General features: G+C 52.3%; 2 protein-coding genes across 6 annotated transcripts in view; one reads left to right on the top strand and one right to left on the bottom strand.

The window, feature by feature from the left end:
• Positions 1-16547: 16547 nt before the first annotated feature.
• Positions 16548-17890, bottom strand: BLOC1S4 (biogenesis of lysosomal organelles complex 1 subunit 4). The gene has a single exon (XM_007075796.2). The coding sequence runs from the start codon at positions 17843-17845 to the stop codon at positions 17189-17191; it is 657 nt and encodes a 218-aa protein (XP_007075858.2). The 5' UTR covers positions 17846-17890; the 3' UTR covers positions 16548-17188.
• Positions 17891-20654: 2764 nt separating this feature from the next.
• LOC102963439 (MORF4 family-associated protein 1) overlaps positions 20655-23815 on the top strand; it is a 46421-nt gene continuing 43260 nt past the window's right edge. For 4 of the 5 annotated variants that reach the window (XR_006217099.1, XM_042984981.1, XM_042984983.1 and 1 more), the window contains exon 1: positions 20655-21170. Coding sequence is in view for 4 of the 5 variants with exons in the window: in XM_042984981.1 (XP_042840915.1) it covers positions 20774-21157 (384 nt within the window). In the remaining variant the exon portion in view is untranslated. Of the gene's footprint in view, positions 21171-21687; positions 21709-23815 lie in introns of those variants that run through there. The other variant, XM_042984982.1, reaches the window with a different exon arrangement.

Genomic DNA, 23815 nt, shown 5'->3' with positions numbered 1-23815 from the left:
GGTGAAGGGGCCGGGCAGCAGAATTCCAGGCCCAGGGAACAGTAGGTACAAAGGTCTTGAGACGGGACAAAGCCGGGGTGACCCCCAAATGGATCAGAGGTCATGTGAAGGTGCCCTGGGTTATTCATCCAATCGCTACTCACGGGACATGGTGTGTGCAGCTGGGCCCAGGGCTGGCTGTGGGTTCTGGGGACGGCGTGAGGACACCGGCCCCAGCACTGCCCTGGGGGGCTTAGAGGTAGGCGGGGAAGAACAGGTGATTACAGACATACGTTAGGCAAGGATTCCTGCCTGCATGACCTGACCTCATTAATACAGTGACTGATGCATCGAATCATGGTTTCATGGACTCACAGGCCGATTTCTTTTTTTTTTAATGTTTATTTTTAAGAGACACAGAGAGAAAGCATGAGCAGGGAAGAGACAGAGAGGGAGACCTAGAATCCAAAGCAGGCTCCAGGCTCTGAGCTGTCAGCCCAGAGCCCGACGCGGGGCCCGAACTCGTGAACCGTGAGATCGTGACCTGAGCCGAAGTCGAATGCCCAACCGACTGAGCCCCCCAGGCGCCCCTCACAGGCCGATTTCTTAATACAGTGGTTGGTTTGTTGATTCGTTCATCTAACACATTTTGAGTGGCCTTCTGTGAACCGGGCAGGGTGCTGGGCTCTGGGGAATGGGCATGGAGGAGACACACAGGATACCCTCTAGAGGGACAAGACCAATGCTACCTACATGGGGACAGTCAAACGCGGCCACGAGACAGAGCGTCCGATCCCGGGCCGGGGAGGAGCCGGTCCCGCTCAGGCTTGGAGGAGGGAGAGGAAAGGGGCAGCCCCAGGAGGACCAGAGGAACAGCTTGTTGCAAAGGCCCAGCACCAGCGTGGGCCTGGGAGCTGATCAGCGGCCCTGCCAGCTGCACACGGTTTGCCCACAACAAATCACCCCTTAATTTGCAGGGGTTGCCAACGAAGAGGTGTCCCGTCTCCGGCCACACACGGTGCGTGCGTCTTCCTGAAAACCAGCGAAGGCCCCCCCTCTCCCCAGCTGGCACAGCCTCCTCCCGAGCAGGCCTGGGGAGCCGGCGGCTGGGTGGCAGGAGAACAGGGCCACATTGTGAGCTTTCCACGGGACGCCGTGGGCAAACAGAAGGGCGGGCCGGCCGGGCGCTCAGAAGAGCCCATTGAGCCCCGCGGTCGCCAGGCCGAGAGCGCAGCCAGGAAGAAACAGGTCTTTATTAAGGGAGGGCCGGCACGGCCTGAAACGGAGGACATACCAGGCCATCTATCTGCAGCCTCTGTGAGGCCAGGCCGGGAGGGTGGCGGGCTGGACGGAGAGCCACCAGTGCGTCCAGAACAGCGAGCCTTCCTTTCTAGCATTACGTGGAGGGATTCGCACACACACACACGCACGCACGCACGCACACATCTTCCTTTCTCCCACCTCCCTCCCCCAGTTCCCAAATGAAGGGTGGTGATCTGTGAATAATACCACGCGAGCCTCTGTACTCCTGACACCTGAGTTCAAATGCTCTCGACAGTTCCACGAAGTAGGTGCCCTCCGTAGCCAACCCCATTCCGCAGATGAGGAAACTGAGGGTCAGAGAGCATCGGGAGCTTGGCCAGGCCCCTAGCTGTAAATAACGGAACAGGGATGGAACCAGGTCTGCGCCAGCCCCAGGCCTGTGCATTTCACCCTCATGGTGTGTGTGTGTGTGTGTGTGTGTGTGTGTGTGTGTTGTCGTCTCGTTCCAGGGCCTATCCAGAGACTTGACCTGATCGGGACATGCAGGGTGGGCTGGCTCTGGGGACCGGGCAAGCTTACAGCAGCTGTTGGGGAAATCAGCCCCTAAGTACCCCCTTGCCCGTGCAGAGGTGCTGCTCAGGCTGGGGCATTTGCTTCACGGGGTCAGAGCCTCAGGGAGCTGGGTCAGTCCCTGGGTGGCTGGTGAGAGGAAAAATCGCAGAGCCCTAGAGAATGGGGAAGGGGACGAAGGGGAAGGGGACGAGGGGGAAGGGAGGGAGGGAGGCTCAGGGGTCTATTGAACCTCTCAGCCCCACGGCAGACCCACCTGCTTGGCGAGGGGGGATCCAAGGTTTCTGGGGCTGTAAAGGCCTCACTGCTCACCTGCCTCCAGCCAGAACCCTCCCGCACATTCCCCCCCCACCCCCCCACCCAGTGTGCTCTCCAGGGGGTCTCAATCAAACCTGTCCCCACCTCCCCCCTTATTCAGGCTTTCCTGGCGACTGATTCCAAGGCTGCAGGACCTGCCCCTTCTCGGCCCTCCCCTCCGACTTTGGACTTGGCATGCCAACAAAGCTCTGTAAGCACACTGGGTTCACGGCCGTTACTCTGCTGGAGTCCTTCCCCTGCCTGCCCCTCTGGCAGGTTCCCTCCCCTCCTCCTAGGCCTCCCCTGCCCAGTGCTTGTCGCAGGGGGATTGGTGACTCCTCCGTCCCACTCCCAGCCGCTTCCCTGTCAAGGGCAGGGTGGCGGGTCCCCTTATTCTGGCTGTGGAGCAAATCACCCCAGGGACTTCCTGAAACAGGATTTGTTAAGCTCACAGGTTCTGTGGGTGGGGAAATCGGGCTCATCTCTGCCCAGGAATCATCTGGAGGTTCATTCGTGTCGGGCCGTTGATACTGGCCGCCCACCGGGGGCCTCCTTCCACGCCAGCCAGTTCGGGCTTCCTCACGGCATGGCAGCCGGCGTCCCCCAGAGTGAGCATCTCCAGAGACGGAGGCAGGTGGAGGGGAGACCCGGTGGGGGAGAGACGACTCGGTGGGAGCCGCGTCTGGGGCACAGTGTCAGGAGCGCGCACGGGACTGTGGTTCTTTGAGAAGATTCGGCGTCTCCCAGCGAGGCAGCCCTGAGCCCAGTGCAGGACCCGCCCTCGCAGCCACTCAGGCTTTCCTTGCTGCCTTGAGCTCACGTCGTCTCCGCCACAGCCTGCAGATGAGGAAACCGAGGCCCAGAGAGTTGCAATAACTTGCTCAAAGCCCTCAGCTCTGGGGAACACCACACTGTCTTCTAGTGACCAGAGGCAAGACGTCTGGGAACACAAGGCCTGGGAACACGCACTGACATCTGGGAAACGCCGGGGGGTGGGGGGGGAAGGGGGGGGAGGGAACAGGTCCTGCCCCTCCTGGGTCACGTGGGCAAAGTCCTGACCCTTGACAGGTGTCACACAGAGTGGGATCGATGCACATTTGTGTCGACGCGCTCTGTCATCGTGGTGACCCCCCTTCAGTGACGCCCTTAGAGATCTCTGGGGTCACTAGTGGCAGCTTGGACAGACCGGACCTGCTTCTTGCTGAGCGTCTGGACGACCCTGGGTGGAACTTCACTCTGAGTTACTCAGGGAAGCCGCCCCGTGACTCCTGCAGGCCCCAGGACCAAGGTCAAAGTCTTTGAAGTGACTCTTTGGGGAGAGACAAGGCTCCAGAGGTTTCTGCTGCCTGAAGTCAACCATTGACGGGACAAGATGCCCCACCCTGCGGGCCCGTGGGTGTCAGGCCAGCTGCAGGTGTCTTGCTCCCATCTCCTGCTCAGCCTGCCTTTCTTTCCTTCTTTCTTTTTCTTTCTTTCTTTCCTTCCTTCTTTCTTCTTTCTTTCTTTCCTCCCTCTCTCTTCTTTCTTCTTTCTTTCTTTCCTTCTTTCTTTTTCTTTCTTTCTTTCCTTCCTTCTTTCTTCTTTCTTTCTTTCCTCCCTCTCTCTTCTTTCTTCTTTCTTTCTTTTCTTCTTTTTCTTTCTTTCTTTCCTTCTTTCTTTTTCTTTCTTTCCTTCTTTCTTTCTTTCTTTCCTTCTTTCTTTCTTCCCTCTCTCTTCTTTCTTTCTTTCTTTCTTTCTTTCTTTTTCTTCTTTTTCTTTCTTTTCTTCTTTTTCTTTCTTTCCTTCCTTCTTTCTTCTTTCTTTCTTTCCTTCCTTCTTTCTTCTTTCTTTCCTCCCTCTCTCTTCTTTCTTTTTTCTTTCTTTCTTTCTTTCTTTCTTTCCTTCTTTTTCTTTCTTTCTTTCTTTCTTTCTTTTCTTCTTTTTCTTTCTTTCTTTCCTTCTTTCTTTTTCTTTCTTTCCTTCTTTCTTTCTTTCCTTCCTTCTTTCTTCTTTCTTTCTTTCCTCCCTCTCTCTTCTTTCTTTCTTTCTTCTTTCTTTTTCTTCTTTTTCTTTCTTTTCTTCTTTTTCTTTCTTTCCTTCCTTCTTTCTTCTTTCTTTCTTTCCTTCCTTCTTTCTTCTTTCTTTCTTTCCTCCCTCTCTCTTCTTTCTTTCTTTCTTTTCTTCTTTTTCTTTCTTTCTTTTCTTCTTTTTTCTTTCTTTCCTTCTTTCTTTCTTTCCTTCCTTCTTCTTTCTTTCTTTCCTCCCTCTCTCTTCTTTCTTTCTTTCTTCTTTCTTTTTCTTTCTTTTCTTCTTTTTCTTTCTTTCCTTCCTTCTTTCTTCTTTCTTTCTTTCCTTCCTTCTTTCTTCTTTCTTTCTTTCCTCCCTCTCTCTTCTTTCTTTTCTTCTTTTTCTTTCTTTCTTTTCTTCTTTTTCTTTCTTTCCTTCTTTCTTTCTTTCCTTCCTTCTTTCTTCTTTCTTTCTTTCCTCCCTCTCTCTTCTTTCTTTCTTTTTTCTTTCTTTCTTTCTCTCTCTCTTTCTTTCTCTCTCTCTTTCTTTTTGAATGTGTAAAATGCAGGATGCCTAGCTGAATTTTAAGAAGTAGATTTTTGACACCTCTGCATCATATGCTCTCCGTCTCTCTTGTTTCTGTGTGTTTATACATGCTGTTCCCTCCACCTGGAGTGCCCTTCCCCTCCCATTTCTCTCTGGCAAACTTCAACTCATCCTGCAATGTTTGGTCCAGCCATCACCTCCTCCAGGGAGCCATCCCCAACTACCTGCCCCCACCCCCCCGCCCCGAGACCTCACATAGAATGCCAAGGTTTCTCCTTGTGATCACCTACGATGACTCTTTCGCTCTCTCTCCCCCACTTTCCCTTGAGTGACCCAGGTCAGGGCCTGGGTCCTACTCACTGGCCAGTGCCCCGTACATGGTGCATACTCCAAACGGTGTTTGTTGAATGAATCAGTAAAGAATACATGGTGTGTTTTTTTTTAATGTTTATTTATTTTCGAGAGAAAGAGACAGAGCAGGGGAGGGGCAGAGAGAGAGGGAGACAGAATTTGAAGCAGGCTCCAGGCTCTGAGCTGTCAGCACAGAGCCCGAACTGGGCTCAAACCCACAAACCGTGACATCATGACCTGAGCCGAAGTAGGATGTTTAACCGACTGAGCCCTCCGGGCGCCCCGAGACTACATGTTAGATCAGGCCATCCAGGGAGCCAGCTGGTCTGGTCCAGCCTACCTCTACCCCTGCCAGGCTATGTGATCTTAGGTAGTTCCCTTTCTTTCTTTCTTTCTTTCTTTCTTTCTAGCTTATTTATTTATTTATTTTGAGAGAGAGAGTAAGAGAGAGAGTGGGAGGGACAGAGAGAGAAAGAGAAGCCCAAGCAGGCTCTGCACCGTCAGCACAGAGCCCAATGTGGTGTTCGAAATCACGAACCCTTGGGATCATACCTGAGCCAAATCTAAGAGTCAGACGTTGAACTGCCTGAACCACTCAGGCGCCCTGATCTGGGGTCGTTTTCTTGACTTGTCTGGGTGCCTCATCTCGGAGGCTGGGAGAGTCTGAAAGCTGGGGGTCTGCCAGCTCCTGTCCGTGTATCTCCATCAAGCAGTGAGTACTTCTTTATGGTGGTTCTCACCAGGTTCTGAGACTGGGAGAAATGGAAGAAAGTCTGACATGTAATGGGTACCCTGGGACAAGAGTCTTCGTGCAGTGGGGACCTGTGTAATGGGGGGGGGGGCATGGCCTAGAGCGGGTCTCTTCCCTGCTCCTGGCTTCGGTTTTCTCATCTGTCACAAGGTGGGGCTGAGCTGGAATTTGAAGCCACGTAGGCTGGCACTTGAACCAGGAGCCGGCGGCTTCACCCCAGTGCCCCATTTGTTGCTGACGGCCTTCTCAAGACATTCAGTCACCCCTCTGTCCCACGGACGTCTCCCAGAGCCCCCCCACTCCTGTCTGCTTCAGTGTTTACTAAACTGTGTCTCACACACATGCACACACGTCTCCCCGCGTGGCTTTCTGTCCTCTCTCTTTACGTGAGGGTCACGTGCGCGTCCCCTTGGCACTGGCCCAGGTTTATTCAACCAAAGTCAGGACAAGTGGCCAGGACGTGGAGTCCCCACCAGGAGAATCCTTACCACCTGATACCAGGGCCTTCCTCCTCGTCTTTACTTGGAAACTTCGTGGGGAGGCACCTGCCGCCTCAGGGCCTTTGCGCTTCTTCCCTTGTACGTCAGCCACTCTTCCCCTCAGCACAGTCCGGCTGCCCCCCCTCCTGGATCAGGTCTCAGCATGGATGACACCTGCCACCAAAGGCCGTCTCCATCCTGGGCCACCCGGGAGCAGGAGCGGGGAGGGTCCTGCGTGGGGAGTGGGACGGCACGGCGGTCAGCGGGTGTGCCCGGGAGCCTTCCGGGGCGTGCAGTGCACCTCTGCTCACAGCCAGGTTAGAAACCGATGACATCTCTGAGCCCTGCTTCCCCCCCACCCCGTCTGAAAGGTGGGTACTCACCCAGGGGTGCTGAGCCAGAGAATGTGGGCGGGGGGCTGGGCACAAGGCCAAGTCCATGCTGGCTGCGGAACGGAACGTGGAGGCTGGGGGGGGATTCACGGCCCAGGGTCCTGCGGCCGGGTGCACAGTACTCAGTCTGCAGGGGCCAGGAAGCCAGGGGTCAAGGAAAGGGCTCAGGCCTCTTCCCTGGAGGGGAAGATCAACAGTGCCAAAAAAATAAGGGGCGGCCTGACACCCAGAAGCCCCGGATGGATGGATCCCAAGGGCATATGCGTGAACAAAGCCACTCCCGGATTACAAACCGGATGTATATACCCCTCTCAACAAAAAAATCCATGGAGAGCTCGTCAGTGGTTTCCAGGGGTGGGAGTGGGGGGTGGGGGGTGACCCCCAAGGGGTAGCACAAGGGAGTTTTTTGGAGTGGCAGAACAGTTCTGCACCTGGGGTGCTGGTTCCACAGAACTGGGTACGAAGAGAAAAAGTGAGTGCGTGGAAAGGCAGCAGAAATCCGAGTGAGGGCTGTAGCTCGGTTAGAGGGAGCGTGCCAATGTCCATTTCCCGGGTTGGTCAGTGCAAGGTGGTTATGCAAGACGCTGTCGTTGCCGGGCGCTGGCTGAAGGGCACCCGTGAGCGGGCTGAACTATTTTTGCAACTTCTGTGCAAGTCTGAAACTACTCCAAAATAAAAAAGTTTTAAAAACAAAAAACACCGAGACGGCTTCGTCTAACGGAAGCAGAGCACACATCCTTCTCGAGCCCCTGTGGGACGTTTGCCGAGATAGTCCACATGTAAGACAGACCCTAAGATATACCGCATGTTTAAAAGAGTGGAAATCATACAATGTATACTCTCAGACCTCAATGGATTTCAGTTAAAATTCACGACGGCGAGACTTCTAAATTCTTGGAGCTCAAACAACGGGCTTCTGAAAAATTTTAAAACTGTTTATGTATTTATTTTTGAGAGAGAGAGAGAGCACACAAGCAGGGGAGGGGCAGAGAGAGAGGGAAACAGAGCTGTCAGCAGAGAGACCAATGTGGGACTCGAACTAACGAACTGTGAGATCATGACCTGAGCCGAAATCAGACACTTAAACTCTGAGCCACCCAGGTGCCCCCAAACAACAGCCTTCTAAATAACACATAGGTATGGGGTGCCTGGGTGGCTCGGTCGGTTGAGCGTCTGACTTCGGTTTAGGTCACGATCTCATGGTTCGTAGGTTCAAGCCCAGCGTTGGGCTGTGTGCTAACAGCCTGGAGCCTGCTTCGGATTCTGTGTCTCCTTCTCTCTCTGCCCCTCCCTCACTCACGCTCTGTCTCTGTCGTTCTCTCTTTCAAAAATAAATAAACATTGAAAAATGTTTTTTTTAAACAACACGAGTCAAAGTAGAAATCGCGACAGAAATTTTAAAACAGTTTGAACTCCATGAAACTGAAAACGCAGCTTATGTAAATTGTAGCAAAAGCAGTGTTTAGGGGAAGGTTGGTAACTGTGAACTCGTAGATTAGAAAAAGCAGAAAGAGGGGCGCCTAGGTGGCTCTGTCGGGCAAGCGTCTGACTTCAGCTCAGGTCACGATCTCGCAGTCCGTGAGTACAAGCCCCGCGTCGGGCTCTGTGCTAACAGCTCAGAGCCTGGAGCCTGCTTCCGATTCTGTGTCTCCCTCTCTCTCTGCCCCTCCCCCGTTCACGCTCTGTCTCTCTCTCTCTCTCTCTCTCTCAAAAATAAATAAAAGTTTAAAAAAAATAAAAAAAAAAGAAAAGAAAAAGCAGAAAGATCCACAATCGATCATCTAAACTTCTGCCTTAGAAACTAGGAAAAGAAAAGCAAATTCAATCCAAGGTCGGTAGAAGAAAACCCCACCAAAGCTAAGAAAGTCCTGCCCCAAGTCTCACTGGTCTCGCGAGAGGTGTTAAGAATTCCCGGTGGCGTGTCCCCCACGTGGCTGCATGTCTGGGCTCCTCAGGTGTGATGCCACACCTGCCTGCAGCCCCAGCGTGTTCCAGCACCTGCTGGGCTTCTCTAGGGTCTCCCAAATCGCTGGTGTCTCTGAAGTCAGAGTCTGTGTGGGCGTTTGCCTCTCCCCGGCAGGATGGGTCTCAACGGGCTCACCTGTGCACACTCTGGGGCAAGGGGCCGGCTGCCGCCCAGCAACAAGCAGTCCCCAAGGTCAGGGGTGGCCGGAGGGGGCAACATGTAGCTCGCCTTCCTGGGCTCTGAGCTTCAGGACTTGTGTGCTGGAATGGACGTGGGGCTGCCCCTGTGGGCAAGAGCTTCTCCTGGGGCCCTCCGCCCCCCATCAGGAGGGCCAGGGGTCCTGAGGACCCCAGAGCAGCCAACTGCAGGGACCACTGCCCACAGCCCACCGGGCTAAAGCCAACAGACAGACGGAAGCCGCCCAGGGGCAGCGGCTGTAATTCAGGAACTCCAGCACCGAGAGACGGGACCGGGGCGTCCGAGCTCGCACCCGGCACCCGCGTAGCTCGCTCCTCCTCCTGGGGGAACGAGGGGTGGACAGGAGGCCTGGTGGCGACACAAGAACACAGCGGGATGGGGCACGTGCTACGGCTGTCATCGCTGTTGGCTTGTCTCCGTCACCTCAGGTACCCTGAGAACCTCTCCCCTCACCGCCTGGCACCCGTTAGGATGGCCAGTGTGAAATAACAATAATAACAAACGTTGGCGACGATGTGGAGACATCGGAACCCTTGTCCAATGTTGGTGGGAACGTAAAACGGTACAGCCACTGTGGAAGGAGTAGGGACGCTCCTCAAAACATCGAAATTAGGGGCGCCTGGGTGGCTCAGTGGGATGGGTGTCCGACATGATTTCCGCTCAGGTTGTGATCCCAGGGTCATGGGATTGAGCCCCGAGTCAGGCTCCACAATGAGTGTGGAGCCTGCTTGAAATTCTCTCTCTCTCCCTCTGCCCCACTGCCCCGCTCCTGCTAGCTCTCTCTCTCTCTCTCTCTCTCTCTCTCTAAAATAAAAAACAAGAACAAACAAACAAAAAACGTAGGTTGGGGCACCTGGGTGGCTCAGTCGGTGAAGTATCAGACTTTGGCTCAGGTCATGATCTCACGGTTCATGAGTTCAAGCCCCACATCGGGATCTGTGCTGACAGCTTGGAGCCTGGAGTCTGCTTCAGATTCTGTGTCTCCCTCTCTCTTTCGCTGCTCCTCCCCTGCAAGCTGTCTGTCCCTCTCTCAAAAATAAACATTAAAAAAATTTTTTTAAATCAACATGAAAAAACATTTTCGAATAAAAAAAAGTAATTAAGAAAATTGAGATTAGAACTACCCCATGATCCAACAATTCCACTCCTTGGTATTTGCCCAGAAACACTGAAAGCAGGGTATCAGAGAGATATTTATACCCCCAAGTTCATAGCAGCCAAAAGGCAGAAGCAACCCAACAGAGGAGGGCACAAACACAGTGTGGTCCATGCACACGGCGGAACAGTATTCAACTTTTAAAAGGAAGGACACCCTGACCCCTGCTACCACGTGGTTGAACCTGGAGGACCTTGTGCTCAGTGGAAGAAGCCCATCACAAGGGACAGACGCTGTATGACTGCAGCCACAGGAGGTCCTGAGAGCAGTCAGATTCACAGAGACAGAAGGCGGAGGGTGGGCGCCAGGGGCAGGGGAGGCCGGGTGGGGGTTAGTGTTTCATGGGGACAGAGGGTGAGTTCTGCCAGGAGAGAGCTCTGGGACGGATGGTGGCTGCACGACACGGTGCACGTGCTTAGTAGCACTGACCTGGACACTGAAAAATGGTTAAGCTGGTAAATTTGTGCTGAATGTATTTTACCACAAATTCTTTTAAAAAGAATAGAAACAAGGAACTAAAAAAAATCAGTTGAGAAAGAACTCTGAAACAACTTGCAAAGTAGTGATGGGCAGCTGGCACTTGAACTCAGCTTGTCCCAACGACTCATAATGCCCACCTCCCCATGATGCCTACCTCCCGTGATGCCCACCTCCCATGATGCCCACCTCCCCATGATGGCCACCTTCCTGTGATGTCCACCTCCCATGATGCCCACCTCCCCATGATGCCCACCTCCCATGATGCCCATCTCCCTGTGGTGCCTACCTCTCGTTATGCCCACCTCCCCATGATGCCCACCTCCCATGATGCCCATCTCCCTGTGATGCCTACCTCTCGTTATGCCCACCTCCCCATGATGCCCACCTCCCATGATGCCCACCTCCCCATGATGCCCACTTCCCGTGATGCCCACCTCCCCATGATGCCCACCTCCCATGATGCCCACCTCCCCATGATGCCCACTTCCCGTGATGCCCACCTCCCCATGATGCCCACTTCCCATGATGCCCACCTCCCATGATGCCCACCACCCCATGATGCCCACCTCACATAATGCCCACCTCCCTGTGATGCCCACTTCCCGTGATGCCCACCTCCCATGGTGTCCACCTCCCTGTGATGCCAACCTCCCATGATGCCCACCTCCCCATGATACCCACTTCCCGTGATGCCCACCTCCCCATGATGCCTACCTCCCATGATGCCCACCTCCCTGTGATGCCCACCTCCCTGTGATGTCCACCTCCCTGGGATGCCTACCTCCCATTATGCCCACCTCTCGTGATGCCTACCTCCCTGTGATGCCCAATTCCTCGTGATGTCCACCTCCCATAATGCCCACCTCCCCATGATGCCCACCTGCCTGTGATGCCTAACTTCCATAATGCTCACCTCCCCTGATGTCCACCTCCCATAATGCCCACCTCTCCGTGACGCCCACCTCCCATGATGCCCCTCCCATGATGCCCACCTCCCTGTGATGCCCACTTCCCCGTGATGCCCACGTCCAGGCCCCAACCTCCAGCCCGACCCCCTGCAGAAAGTCTACCGGTAAGCATTTCCAGTCTAGAAAGTGACAGGTATTTTGTGTGTGTTGGGGGGAGGAGCCTGCCTCCACTCGCCCCTCCCCCCCCCAACACACCGAAACAGGTTTCCTGGATTTGCCAGAACAAGGAGCTGAATTACCACAAGGCAGCCCGTCAGACTCAGCCCTGCTCCGTCCTTCTTGTCCACACCTGCTCATCCTCGTGTTTCCTCCATTCATCCGTCAGATTTGGAGGCCCTGCCCTGGGCCAGACACGGGGCCAGGCACCCCGGGACTCAGGGGCGCACAAAATGGACCAAGGCCAAGTTCCGCGCCCTAGTGGGGGAGACAGACAGGTGAATCAATAAACGAGCATGCTCGTTCTGGGTGCAGAGAAGACTGAGGACAACAAACGGGGTGAGGGACAGGATGTGGCCACTGTCTACTGTCCCGCCAGACCGGCTGCTGCCATCCCACCTTCCTCCCCTCCCCCACCCCGAGCAAGAAGAGGGGCTTTGGGGGACAGCCGTGGGCCCCCCACTGCAAGCCCCTCGGGAGTGGACAGGACCTGCTGGCTCTGAATCTGCAGGAGCCAAGGCTGCCACTGCGGACGCCGGTGTGTTTTAGTTCCCGGAGCCTGGGGCCCGACCGGCAGTTCGCAGACGGCCTTTCCTGCTGCGGCAGCGCCCCCTGCTGGGGCAGGAGCTGTTCCTGCAGCTTCGCGGCCCGCCCGGCCCCGCAGTCTCACACCCACTGGAGGGGGCCTGGGGCCGCTTTATTCTCATCCTCTGTCCCAGGCAGACCCCCTCCGGACAGGCAGGCCTCCCTTTGGTGATGAAGGTCATGAAGAAGAATCTCTCATTCTAAAAGAAATGGGTTCCCTTCTCTATGGGGCTAACAGCGTAGGTCACTTTGGAAAATGATTTTTTTAATGTCTGTTTATTTATTTTGAAAGAGAGAGAGGAGATAATGAGGGGCGAGGGGCAGAAAGAGAGGAAGAGAGGGAATCGCAAGCAGGCTCCACACTGGCAGCACAGAGCCCGATGTGGGGCTCGAACCCATGAACCGTGAGATCATGACCTGAGCCTCTAAGAGTTAGACATTCAAGAGCCAGACACTCAACCGACAGAGCCACCCAGGCGCCCCGGAAAATGATCTTTTAACCTTTTGGCAGGGAAAGGAGTCTCTTCAGAAAGGTAGCTCTGAAAATTCTAGATCAACATGTCCGGGGCACAATTAAGAGCGCGCGTACCAGATTTAACAAGTTCGATCCCTAACCTTGGGTTGGACTGAGCTGGCACCCGACCCGTGCAGCTCTTGAAGAAGAATCCAGTCTTACTTTCCTTGGTGTCCTCAGGCCTCCCATGGTGCTTGACTTCCTAGCAAACATGTGATCGGATCACTGTATTTGCCTTTCTGTCTCCCATTCCTGACCCAGCGTCCACTGTATGTCTGGCCGTTCCTTTGCTCTGCCAGCCTGACAGTCATTCGCTCAACAGCTGAGTGTGACAGGTCACCTGCCGACAGCACAGCGGAGGCCCAGCGGGACTGACAGAGCCCATGCCTGCCCGGAGGTGGGGGAGGCAGACCCCAGAGTGACACAGACACAACTGTGATAAGCGCCTTGAAGGGCACACGGTGGGTATCTTTCAGGGTCAAGGTGAAGCTGGAGGGGGGTGAGCAAGGGAAGAGAGGCCCAAGACAAGGTCACTGATGGGGTGGGAGCCAGACCCTGTAGGGTAGGACAGGCCAGAGAACAGAATTCAGATTTTATTCCAAGGTCATGAGACGCTAATGACGGTTTTAGGCAAAGCCCAATATATCTGGCCCGTGGTTTTTAGAGACAGTTTTGGCTGCTGCGTACTCTGTGGAGAGGGGCTTGGAGAGGGGACGGGGGAAGCAGGAAACCACTTAAGAGACCACCGAGTGGCTGAGTTGGGGTAGCCTTGGGATGGACGGAGAGGGTGCATTTGGGACGTGTCGCGGGTGCTGCCTGCAGTCATACTGATGAATTAGATGTCAGCCCTCACTTCTGACAGCAGATCATCTTAAGCCAAATTCCTTAGAAGACAGCGCCGTGAGTCTGCGAAGCTTCGTTCCTGGTAAAGAAAGTGGGTCTTGCAGCAGAGAAGACCCAAGCTGGGTTCCAGCCGTTTGGGACTGGGTCTCACATCCAAGGGCAGCTGGTGACCTGGCTTCCGTGTCTGTTGTCCTGAGCCCATTTTTCTTATTTGCTTTCACTGGCGGGGGAAACAAACAAAAACCCTTTATGAACTAATGCTTTTCATCTACCCATGCTGCCCCTTCTGAGGGCAGTTTAACCGAGATAGGTTTAAAATCTTAAAATCCCAGACCATTATTAGTTTGCTCCTCTTAGGTCTTTTGTTTCAAGAAATACTTGGTTTATATATAAAGTTTTATTTGCACACCGCCTGCCCATGTGTCTACATGTGGTCCGTGGGAGAGCGAGTAGGTGAGGCCATGTGGCCTTGCGGTTCTTACTGTCTGGCCCTTTGGGGGCCCGTCCTAGATCAACAGTGAGCAGGTTCACACGGGGCTGCACTTTTATTTTTTAATTTTTTTTAACGTTTATTTATTTTTGAGAGGGACAAGAGCGCGAGTGGGGCAGATGCAGAGAGAGAGGGAGACACAGAATCCAAAGCCGGCTCCAGGCTCCTAGCTGTCAGCACAGAGCCCGACGTGGGGCCCAAACTCATGAACTGCGAGATCACGACCTGAGCCAAAGTCGGCTGTTTAACTGACTGAGCCACCGGGGTGCCCTGGGGCTACGCTTTTATACCCATGACGGATCCCCCTCCTCGGTCCAAGGCTCGTATTCCTCAAGTTCTGGCTAGAGGAAAAGAAGCCACAAGCTGCTTACCAGCTCATTAGTACCCAATTTTATGTGTGTTCGTAAGCTGACTTCTGGACGCCTGAGGCTGCCCTTGGAACTAAGTGGATGTCATTTGGACTCCGGGACACTGAGTGCTCATTGTGTTCTGTAAGCAGGTGTGGAAGTGAAGAACATCTCGACTCCGGTGTGGTTGGCGGGGTGCCCCTCTCAAGCGTTCTTAAACCCCATCCCTGTTTATTCTGGAAAGCAGGAGAGCTCCAGACCCAGCAGCAGAGATGGGTCTGCAGAGGTCACCCACATGACAACTGGCCTCCTCCCCCAACTTTTATGGACTTCTGAGAGGGGGAAGGACCAGTTTTCCAAGATCCAGAAGGGTCCCCCTTAAATCTCCAGCTGGTTGGGGTGGGAGAGGAGGGGGCTGGAAGGTCTGAAGGCGGTGGTGCCTGGGCAGAGGTGGGCCTGCCTCCCGCAACCCCCATTCTTGAGACCAGGGACTTTCACCTTGTATCTGTCTTAAGCTATGCAAACCGGCTTCAAGTCCCCATTCCAAACAAGGCCACACATTAATCTCTATTTAGGACCTCAGGGACAGCACCAAGTGACTAAGAGAATTTCAGAACCCAAGGTCACTTAGAGATAAGCTGTACATGTGATCATGTAAGTTATCATCTAAACCAGCGGGGTTTTTTTTGTTTTTTTTTTTTAAGTTTATCTATATTTGGGGTGCCCAGCTGGCTCAGTCGTAGAGCATGCAACTCTTTGATCTCAGGGTTGTGGGTTCAAGCCCCATGTTGGGTGTAGAGATTACTTAAAAATAAAATCTTAGGGGCACCTGGGTGGCTCAGTCGGTTAAGCGTCTGACTTCAGCTCAGGTCATGATCTCCTAGTTCCTAGGTTCAAGCCCCATGTCGGGCTCTGTGCTGACAGCTCAGGGCCTGGAGCCTGCTTCAGATTCTGTGTCCCCCTCTATGCCCCTCCCGGACTTGTGCTCTAAGATAAATAAATACTAAAAAAATTTTTTTTAATCTTAAATAAAATATTTAAAGTTTATTTTGTTTTTTAAAGTAATTGTGTCCAGTATTTTTTTAAGTAACGTAAAGTAAGTGATCTTTTACTGGTTATTCTTTTAATTTTCTCAACCCAATTTACTTTTTTGTAGGTAATGAAAGTAAATATCTAAGCATTATATATTCCTAATAAAGTTTTACTTTATAGCGCACTTGTTAACGTATGCTTTCCGGAGTTTGGGGATATTAAATCTCAGCCTAAAAATTATTCTAAGTTTTTTCATAATTTGCCCTAATCACTACCTACCTTTTAATATTAACAAGTTTAAAAAGCATTTTAGCAACACGGACGTTATGTAAGAAACATTTTCGGATTCAGTGACTATGTCATCGGAATATACTAACTACAGCAGTCCCCAGTAATTGCCCAATATTAAATGGAGCTCACGGGTGCTTTCAGCTTCTACATTCAGGAGTTCCTTAATTTGTAATCAATGAACTACCTAAATAAAAAACTGTATTATGTGCGACATAGAAGAAAGCCAAGGTGGAGACTATGTTAGCGGCTTTTCATGATATCTGGCTAAGTGACAATATGCCTACTTTACCAGCCTCTGAGATCTATGAAAAATGACACAAAAGCCGCCTAAGCTGTATGTGTATCTGGGGTCCAGCGCCCTCTAGGACCATTAATAAAATAGATTCAAGTCAAGATCAAAGCCCTTAGGCCGGCAAAACATTTTTCAGATTCCATGCTGTCAGGGGGAAAGAACAAAATCCTAACACCACTCATTCACACAAGTGATTTAAGTGTTTACTTTGAGAGGAAAGAAACATACAATTCTGTGAAATACCAGGTAAGGTTTTTCACTTCAGCCTTTTTTTTTTTCTTTGAAGTTTATTTATTTTGAGAGAGCGAGAGTGTGCTAGTGTGGGAGGGGCAGAGAGAGAGAGGGGGAGAGAGAATCCCAAGCAGGCTCTGCACTGACCGCACAGAGCCTGACTCGGGGCTGGAACTTCCCAACTGTGAGATCATGACCTGAGCCAAAATCAGGAACTGGTCGCTTAACCGACTGAGCCAGCCAGGCACTCCTCACATTAGCCTTCTAAAGGAGGTGCTCCCAAGCCACTTTTCCTTATCCCTAAAATCATGAGCAACAGGTCTATTTTCAATCACACAAAAAAGGAAATATGTGAAGTCCTTTTCAGAAGAAAAGCCTTTCCAATAAAATGTAAACTTTTTATTAATATTTAAATTATAAACCAAATGTCGGCAACCACATATAGACTTGTTTGCTGTGGACAAACGAAGACTGTGGGGGCATACTTTCAAACACAACTTCAGAATTAGATGCGATAAATCAATCCATCTCAGAAATTCTACCGTTTCCTTCGGCGTATAACCCATGATATGAAAAGTTTAATATAACGTGAAACAACTTACCATCTACCCTCAAAGTAAGCTACAGAAAATGGAATCGGTACTAGGATCGAACAATGACAAGACCTGAACAGCTCAGCAGTTTTTCCTAAGAGTATAAAATACATACACTTTGAAAAAATAATACTGTGAGTTGAGCTGTGAAACCCAGAAACATAGCAGTCCTGCCACAGTGCACAGAAAAGCTCCTTCCTTTTCTTCTCCGAACCCGGTCCCATCCCGGACCAAGCAGCTCTCAGCTTAGCATTGGAAGACACACAAAACCAAACATCCTTACGTGAAATCAGTAAGACGGGGAAATAAGAGTGTGCAAAATATAAACATGTCAGACTCCAACATCGTGTATGTCTATCAGCAGAATTTCCAACTGATTTAATACTCGAGATAATCTCAGGCAGCGTGCCCTTGCAGTGCTGCCCGGGGGACTCAGATCTGAGGTCTCTCGCTGCAACAGGGAAAGTGGTCCTCGGTCCGAAACAGGACGGGGGGTTCGTAGCCGCTCTGCTGGGGCCGGCCGGAGGGCGCCTTGCTGAAGAAGGAGGGCACGGTAATCGTGTGCAGCAGTTTCCTGAACGCGCTGGGGAAAGCGCCCAGCTCGGCCTCCGCCCTGGCGACCTGCTCCTCCATCCTGGCCACGCTGGCGCCGATCATCGCCACGAAGGCCTCGAGGCGGTCGATCTTGCTGTAGACCTGCCGCATCTCGGTGGCCTTCGCGTAGATGCGAGGCACGCCCTCGCTGACGACGTGGGAGGAGTCCCCGCGCAGCATGTCCAGCATACCCACGAACTCGTCCACTCTGGTGAGCAGGTCCTCCAGGCTGGCGTCCAGGGCCTCGACCTCGGGCCGCGCCCCGGCTCCGGGCAGCAGGCAGGCGGCGTAGCCCGCGGCGGCGCGGCGCAGCAGCGGCAGGTCGCGGCCCGGCGCGCCCGACTCTGGGCCCTCATCCTCCCACGGCCCCGAGGCGCTGCTGTGGCTCTGGGACACGTTGCCGCTGTCCCCGCTCCAGACAGCTCCCTGCAGCTCGGCCTCCTCTGCCGCCGGCCCCTCGGGCGGCAGCCCACGGTCGGCTGGAAGCCCCTCCATTGCCGGCTACGGCCGGGCTGCCGCCCAACTTCCGGCCTCCCAGCCTTGCTCCGCCCCCTCCGCGCGCGCGCGCGCACGCCCTTGCTTCCGGCTTCCGCGCGCACACGGGCGGTCACGCACGCGCACCAATCGGTTTCCAGCCCCTGAACGCTCGTGCTCGCGCACGTGCTCACACACTGAACCCTTTTTAACACGCGAAGGTGTAAGGGAACTATTTTGAGATGCGTGCATCCTCAGTCCACTTTTACACACTCGTGTAACCTCCATCCAGATCAGACATAGAACATGTCAAGGGCCCGTGAAGAGCTTCCTACCTTCCCTAGTTTCTTCTTGCTGCTTACAGTGAAACGAAAGAGAAGAGAAATAAACTAAAGGAAGGTTCCTGAAAGCTTGATATTCTTGATGACTTTGAAAGTTCTCAGCTTCTTTCCACATAGTCCCCAACACTTGGTATTGTCAACATTTTACTTTTCAGCCACGTTAGTGGATGTATAGTGATTGCTAACTCTTTGTGGTTTTGACCTGCATTTCCCTGATGAATCATGAACTTTTGCACCTTTTTATATACTTTCTGGCCATGTGGATATTCCCTTTTGTGAAGTACCTGCTCAAGTCTTTTGCCGATTTTTAAATTGCGTTGTCTTTTCCTTATTGATCTATAGAAGTTCTCAGTACAATTTTAATATGAGTCGTTTGTCATATAGCTACTGAAAAGATCTCTTCCCACTCTTTGGCTTGCATTTTTACTCTCTTAGTGGTGCTTTTGATGAACACTTCATAATTTTAATAAATTCCAGTTCATCAAACAAGGAAAGTTTTGAGAGTGAAAGGGGGCACTCAGGACACAAGATATAAAATCTTGGGTAAACCATATAATTATTATGGACTATAAGGATCATATTATGATCATTAGAGATCATATGTCCAATGCCCACCCTAGAGCGACAGGTGGAAATTGACACCCAGAAAGATGTGTTCAAGGTTAACCAACTTGTCCAAGGCCACAGAGCAAGTAATTGGAGGGACTGGGACCTAATGAAGGATGACTCCAAAACCTTTGGAATCAAACAACCTCCATTCACTATCATAATCGTTATAATATTATCACCACTAGTATCTGCTGGTGCTTTGGTATTTGCAAAACACTTTCATGCACATCATCTCACTTATGCATCTTCCCACTGACATACTCAGGCTGAGATCACTGGTCTTTATTTATGAGACTGGAAAACGAAAGCTCTGATCTGTGCCACTGTGCAAGCAGGGTCCCTCCAAATTCTGCTAGGGTGGCACAGGTTGAACATGCCTGGAAATAGACTCCATCCATTCCACAATGGCCTTCTGTCAGTGCTCAAAAACTTTTTGTTAAATGAATATTAAAGCAGCATTTACGGGGCCCTGCTGTTTTGTAGGTCCTGTAGGTGGTGAGGACTGAGACCAGAACCGGCCCTCAAGGAACCTCCGGTATGGCAGAGACACTTATACTTTAGGGAAGGAGGCCTTCTCTCGAAAACATTCCCTAAGGTCCTTGAGTCCAGGTGGTGAGGAGGGGCTAAGCACAGAGCCGAATCAGAAGTGGCCCTTTGTCTTGGGTTGCTTACAGTCCGGTGAAGATGATGCAGGCAGCCTGGGTCCAAGGACCCAGAGATGGGCCCTGCAGGACCAGCTCTGTGAGCCAGAAAAAGTAAAAACAGAGTTTACTGAATAGCATGAGTGGGCATTTAGCAGATAGAATGTCTGGGAGACTCAGAAAGGAAAGGAGAATGAGTCTGTTCCTCACTTGGGGTTAGGGGTTTATATTGGAAAGGGGTGTAGCGTATGTGTTCCTTCAGGAATCCAGGGTAGGGTCTGACCGAAGGCGAGCGGCAGGTGAATAAAGGTGTTATTTATAGATCATCGAAGGTAGGGGAGTACTGATCCGCTGAGGTTTGTTCAAAGCTAATGTCGTGGAACATGTTTGGGATCCAGCTCTTTTTAGATGTTATCAGGTGTTTGGGGGGGGTCTAAGACAAATCTATCTCCTTTTCCCCTGGAAGTGGGAACACAGCTTCTTTGGCTTATTCGGATGCAAAATATAGAACTTGAGTAAATGGAGCTTAGCAGAAAAACAGCAGAGACAGAGCCTTTCCAAAACGGAGTCCCTTCGGCTCCCCTACCTCAAAGAGAGGCCAAAACACTCTGACCAGAACAACCCAACCCAGCGAGAGAGAAATCCCCCCAGGACAAAAAATTCTGGGAGCCAGTGGTGGAGAGTACAGAATTGAGAGCCCCAGTTTTTGACTTAAGGGCCCTGTCCCAGAAGAGAGAGCAGGTACTGTAGTTAAGAGTAGCGACTGTAGTAGACCCAAAATGGCTCAGGTTCAAATTCTGACCAAAAGCACTGTTTTTAACCAGTTTTTCATCTGACGGGTTTATTGAATTAGGTTAAATGAATTAATCTGAGCACTTACAGCAGTGCGTCCCTGGATGGTAAGCGCTCTGAGCGCCAGCCTGTCTTAATCAAATACGAGGGAGGGAGAATTGCTTTCACTTAAAAAAAAATTAAGTAAAAGAAAAAGTCCGGGACGTAAGAACCTCTGCGCTCCCAAAGGCCTATTAGAGAAGGGGGCGGGGCAGGGCGCGGGAAGCAGGTGGAGGCTGGCGTGCGCCCGCCCGCTACGGAGTCCCCTTTGCGTGCGCGCGCCCGCGCCTGGGCTCCGTCCGAGGCGTGGCCGTAAGGGGGCGGGGCCGAGTCCCGAAAGTGGCGCGAACACGCCCACCGCCGGTGACGGCTGCGCGGACTCCTCCGCCGCCCGGCCTCCGTGTGGGTCCCAGGCTTTGCTTCCCGGAGCGGTTTGCAAGCGGACGGCGTGAGAGGAGGAACTCGCAGCGGTAATTCGGCAGCACTGCTGACCCGTCGACGCCCGCGGCAACGGTTTGGCGGGACAGATGCGACCCTTGGACGTCGTCGAGCTGGCAGAGCCGGAGGAGGTGGAGGTGCTGGAGCCCGAGGAGGATTTCGAGCAGTTCCTGCTGCCCGTCATCAACGAGATGCGGGAGGACATCGCGGCGCTGACCCGGGAGCACGGCCGGGCGTACATGCGGAACCGGAGCAAGCTGTGGGAGATGGACAATATGCTCATCCAAATCAAAACGCAGGTGGAGGCCTCGGAGGAGAGCGCCCTGAACCATCTTCAGAATCCCGACGATGGAGTCGAGGGCAGAGGGACCAAACGGTGCGAGAAGGCGGAGGAGAAGGCCAAGGAGATCGCGAAGATGGCAGAGATGTTGGTGGAGCTGGTCCGGCGGATAGAGAGGAGCGAATCGTCGTGAAGGCGGGCGGGCGGTAAGGCCGGGGGCCGGCGGGGCCCGATGCGGGTCCTGGTCGTTGCCGTCAGCGTGACTGAACAGTTTTCTGGGTGGTAGTAATATTCCAGGAGTGAAGGTACAGCCTCAGTCGCCCTGCGTCGGAAATTGGGGAGTGGGAGCAAAGTTGAGGTCAAGAGGAAAATGGGTGCGTGCTAGATTGGACAGGTGCTAGGACGTCCAGAGTTTTGTGGTTCCTCCCGCCCCCGCTGGCAATTCAAGAAGACTTAAAATAATTTCGAGTTTGTCTTTGTGAAACCCCAGAGTCAGTCCCAATAGGACAGTTGCCGCAGGGAGAGTTGCCTAGGCACTTGGCGGGGGCGGGAACCAAAGAAAACCTAGCCCTTAGAGCAAAATAGGGGAGGGTGAGAACACAGGGGGGAAAAAATGGGAAAATGTGAGGCTGTAGGCGTTTACTAGAAATTTCCAGGTTCGTGTCAGAGGGTGGGTGGTTAATTGAATTTTTTTTTTTTTTTTTTTTTTTTTTTAAACATCAGGTTGCAGAAATCTGGGACTCAGTGTCTTGATGGCAAATTTCTGCCAATTGTGCGTCGGGTTCACAGCTCATGGACTCTGGTCACCTGGTAAGGCTGGGCTGACAACTCGAGGAAACTGAAACAGCTTGTTGTTTATTCTGGTTTTTTTTTTTTTGGTTTTTATCCGTGTGGCACAGTCTCCCCTAGGGTCAATGGTTATGTATCCGCACCAGAGGAGAATGGGTCTCCTGGGTGCACAGCAAGCCAGTAAAAAACTGACATGGAGCTTTTGCAGTGAAGAAGGATAGGCTGTTTATAGGTATGACACCACCTAGGAGAATGGGGACCGCATGCTCCAAGTGCCAGGCTGCCCAGTGGCTTACAGGTGAGGGTTTTGGTTTTTGTTTTAAGTAGGCACAATGCCCAGTGTGGGGCTTGAACTTATGACCCTGAGATCAAGAGTCGTGGGTTCTACTGACTGAGCCAGCCAGGCACCCCCCGACCACCACCACCACCACCCAAGTGAGGGTTTTTAAGGGCGAAATTTGGGGCAGGAGGCCCCTGAGAGCTGTAGATTGGAGGTGAAGTCGTTAACACGTGTTACTTAGTTATTTCTGCTGCCCCTTCGTGTGGTCTCAAGGAACTGTGTTTTATGTTGAGAGACTTGGAATCTGGAAAATATCTCTATTTCTTATGTTAGAGATTTCATTAGGTACATCTGATGATTATGTTGACCAGCTGCTTGTACCAGCCTAAACTAACTGCTTCTACGTGTACAAGTTGGGGAGGGGGGGTCGCATTCCTTCACATTCCTTTGAATGATATGCGAGCACTCCTGTCTCTTGGGCCTGGGTCTGCATGTTTCCTGGCCGGTCCAGCCGTGCCTGGGGACAGTAAGATCTCCAGAATTCGTTCTCTCGTCTGAACTAACACGACGGATGCCGGCTTGAGTTGGGTTAGACTGTCCTGAAAAATAACTTTTGTCCGAGAAATACTCTTGCAGGGGAAATGGGGCTTAATGAAAAGTTGTTTCAGTTGTCACGTTAAATCATGTTACTTTACCGTGTCTGAAATGTTGGGGCATGGCCTTGCACCTTGCTGTTATCCATGTGACCTGATTGTTGTCTGGGACTTGTGTAGACGTGGGACCAGAATCTTCTACCTTTAGAGGTGCATGGACGACGCTCCTCGGGTGTACCTGGTGACCCGAGGAGGGGTGAGACTGCTGTGGGGAAGACGGAGAAGGAGTAGAAGGCAGTCGTAGATGGGAGATGGTTGTGTGTGTATTCTGGAACTTCACTTCCCGTGGGACCGAGGAGAGCTGTGTTCTGTGGCATATTGTCTGGGCTGTGTTGCGCCACCTGCCAGGTGACTTTATGTAGGTAACCTAGCCGACCCTGAATGACAAAGAAGTTTGGATAGGGAATGACCGAGTACCATCACTGTGGTAATGCGTGCGTTCCGGAGTATTGTGTCAAAGAGACCACCTACAAAGGGTCCGGGGACACTGGAGAAAGGAAAAGGCAGCATCAGGGCCCATCTAGTTGATCAGGGTAGACCTCACCAGGACTGGAAGTCAAAATCAGACATGCAATAAATGTTTGTTTGCCTTGAAAAACAAAGGTCTCTAACCTCCCCCCCTTTTTTTTTTTTTCAAATAAATACGTTGTTCAAATGGCCAAAGTCCCTGCATGTGTTAATACATTTCTTTTGAAACGAACGTGCTTCTTTGAGCGCAGCCTCGGCAAGCAGGACCGAGCTGCTTGAAGTTTGAGGTTCTCTGTGAGCCTGGAACCGTGAGGGAGAATCGCTTGTGGCCGGTGCTGTGGGGATAAGATGACAGGACAGTGAGCTCTTGACAGGGATGAACTTGAGGCCATCGTCTGGCCTGAGCCCCTGCTTTTCAGCAGCTGAGGTCTGTGTAGCCAGTGGGCGTGTAATGTGCTTCCCATCTGCTCCAGGGTAGCAGGAATGTGAAGGGAAGGCCTGGACCGGGAGGAGCTGGGACAGGTAACTGCACCACAGGGTGCCTGAGAGCCAATGACTGTCCTTGAATGCCGAGTACAACTTCTAAGAGTAGAAACCAGTGGGGGCATCAGAAGCTCAGGAAGGGACTTGAGCTGCAGCACTGGGGAGTGACTGGGGGGCA

This window comes from Panthera tigris, chromosome B1, assembly GCF_018350195.1.
Source record: "Panthera tigris isolate Pti1 chromosome B1, P.tigris_Pti1_mat1.1, whole genome shotgun sequence".
NCBI lineage: Eukaryota > Metazoa > Chordata > Mammalia > Carnivora > Felidae > Panthera > Panthera tigris.
Note: the sequence above shows the minus strand (reverse complement) of the source record. Positions and strands in the feature narration are given on the sequence as shown.

What these genes read in the sequence shown, in the direction of transcription:
- BLOC1S4 (XM_007075796.2), bottom strand. Translation starts at nt 17,845, where the DNA reads ATGGAGGGGCTTCCAGCCGACCGTGGGCTGCCGCCCGAGGGGCCGGCG.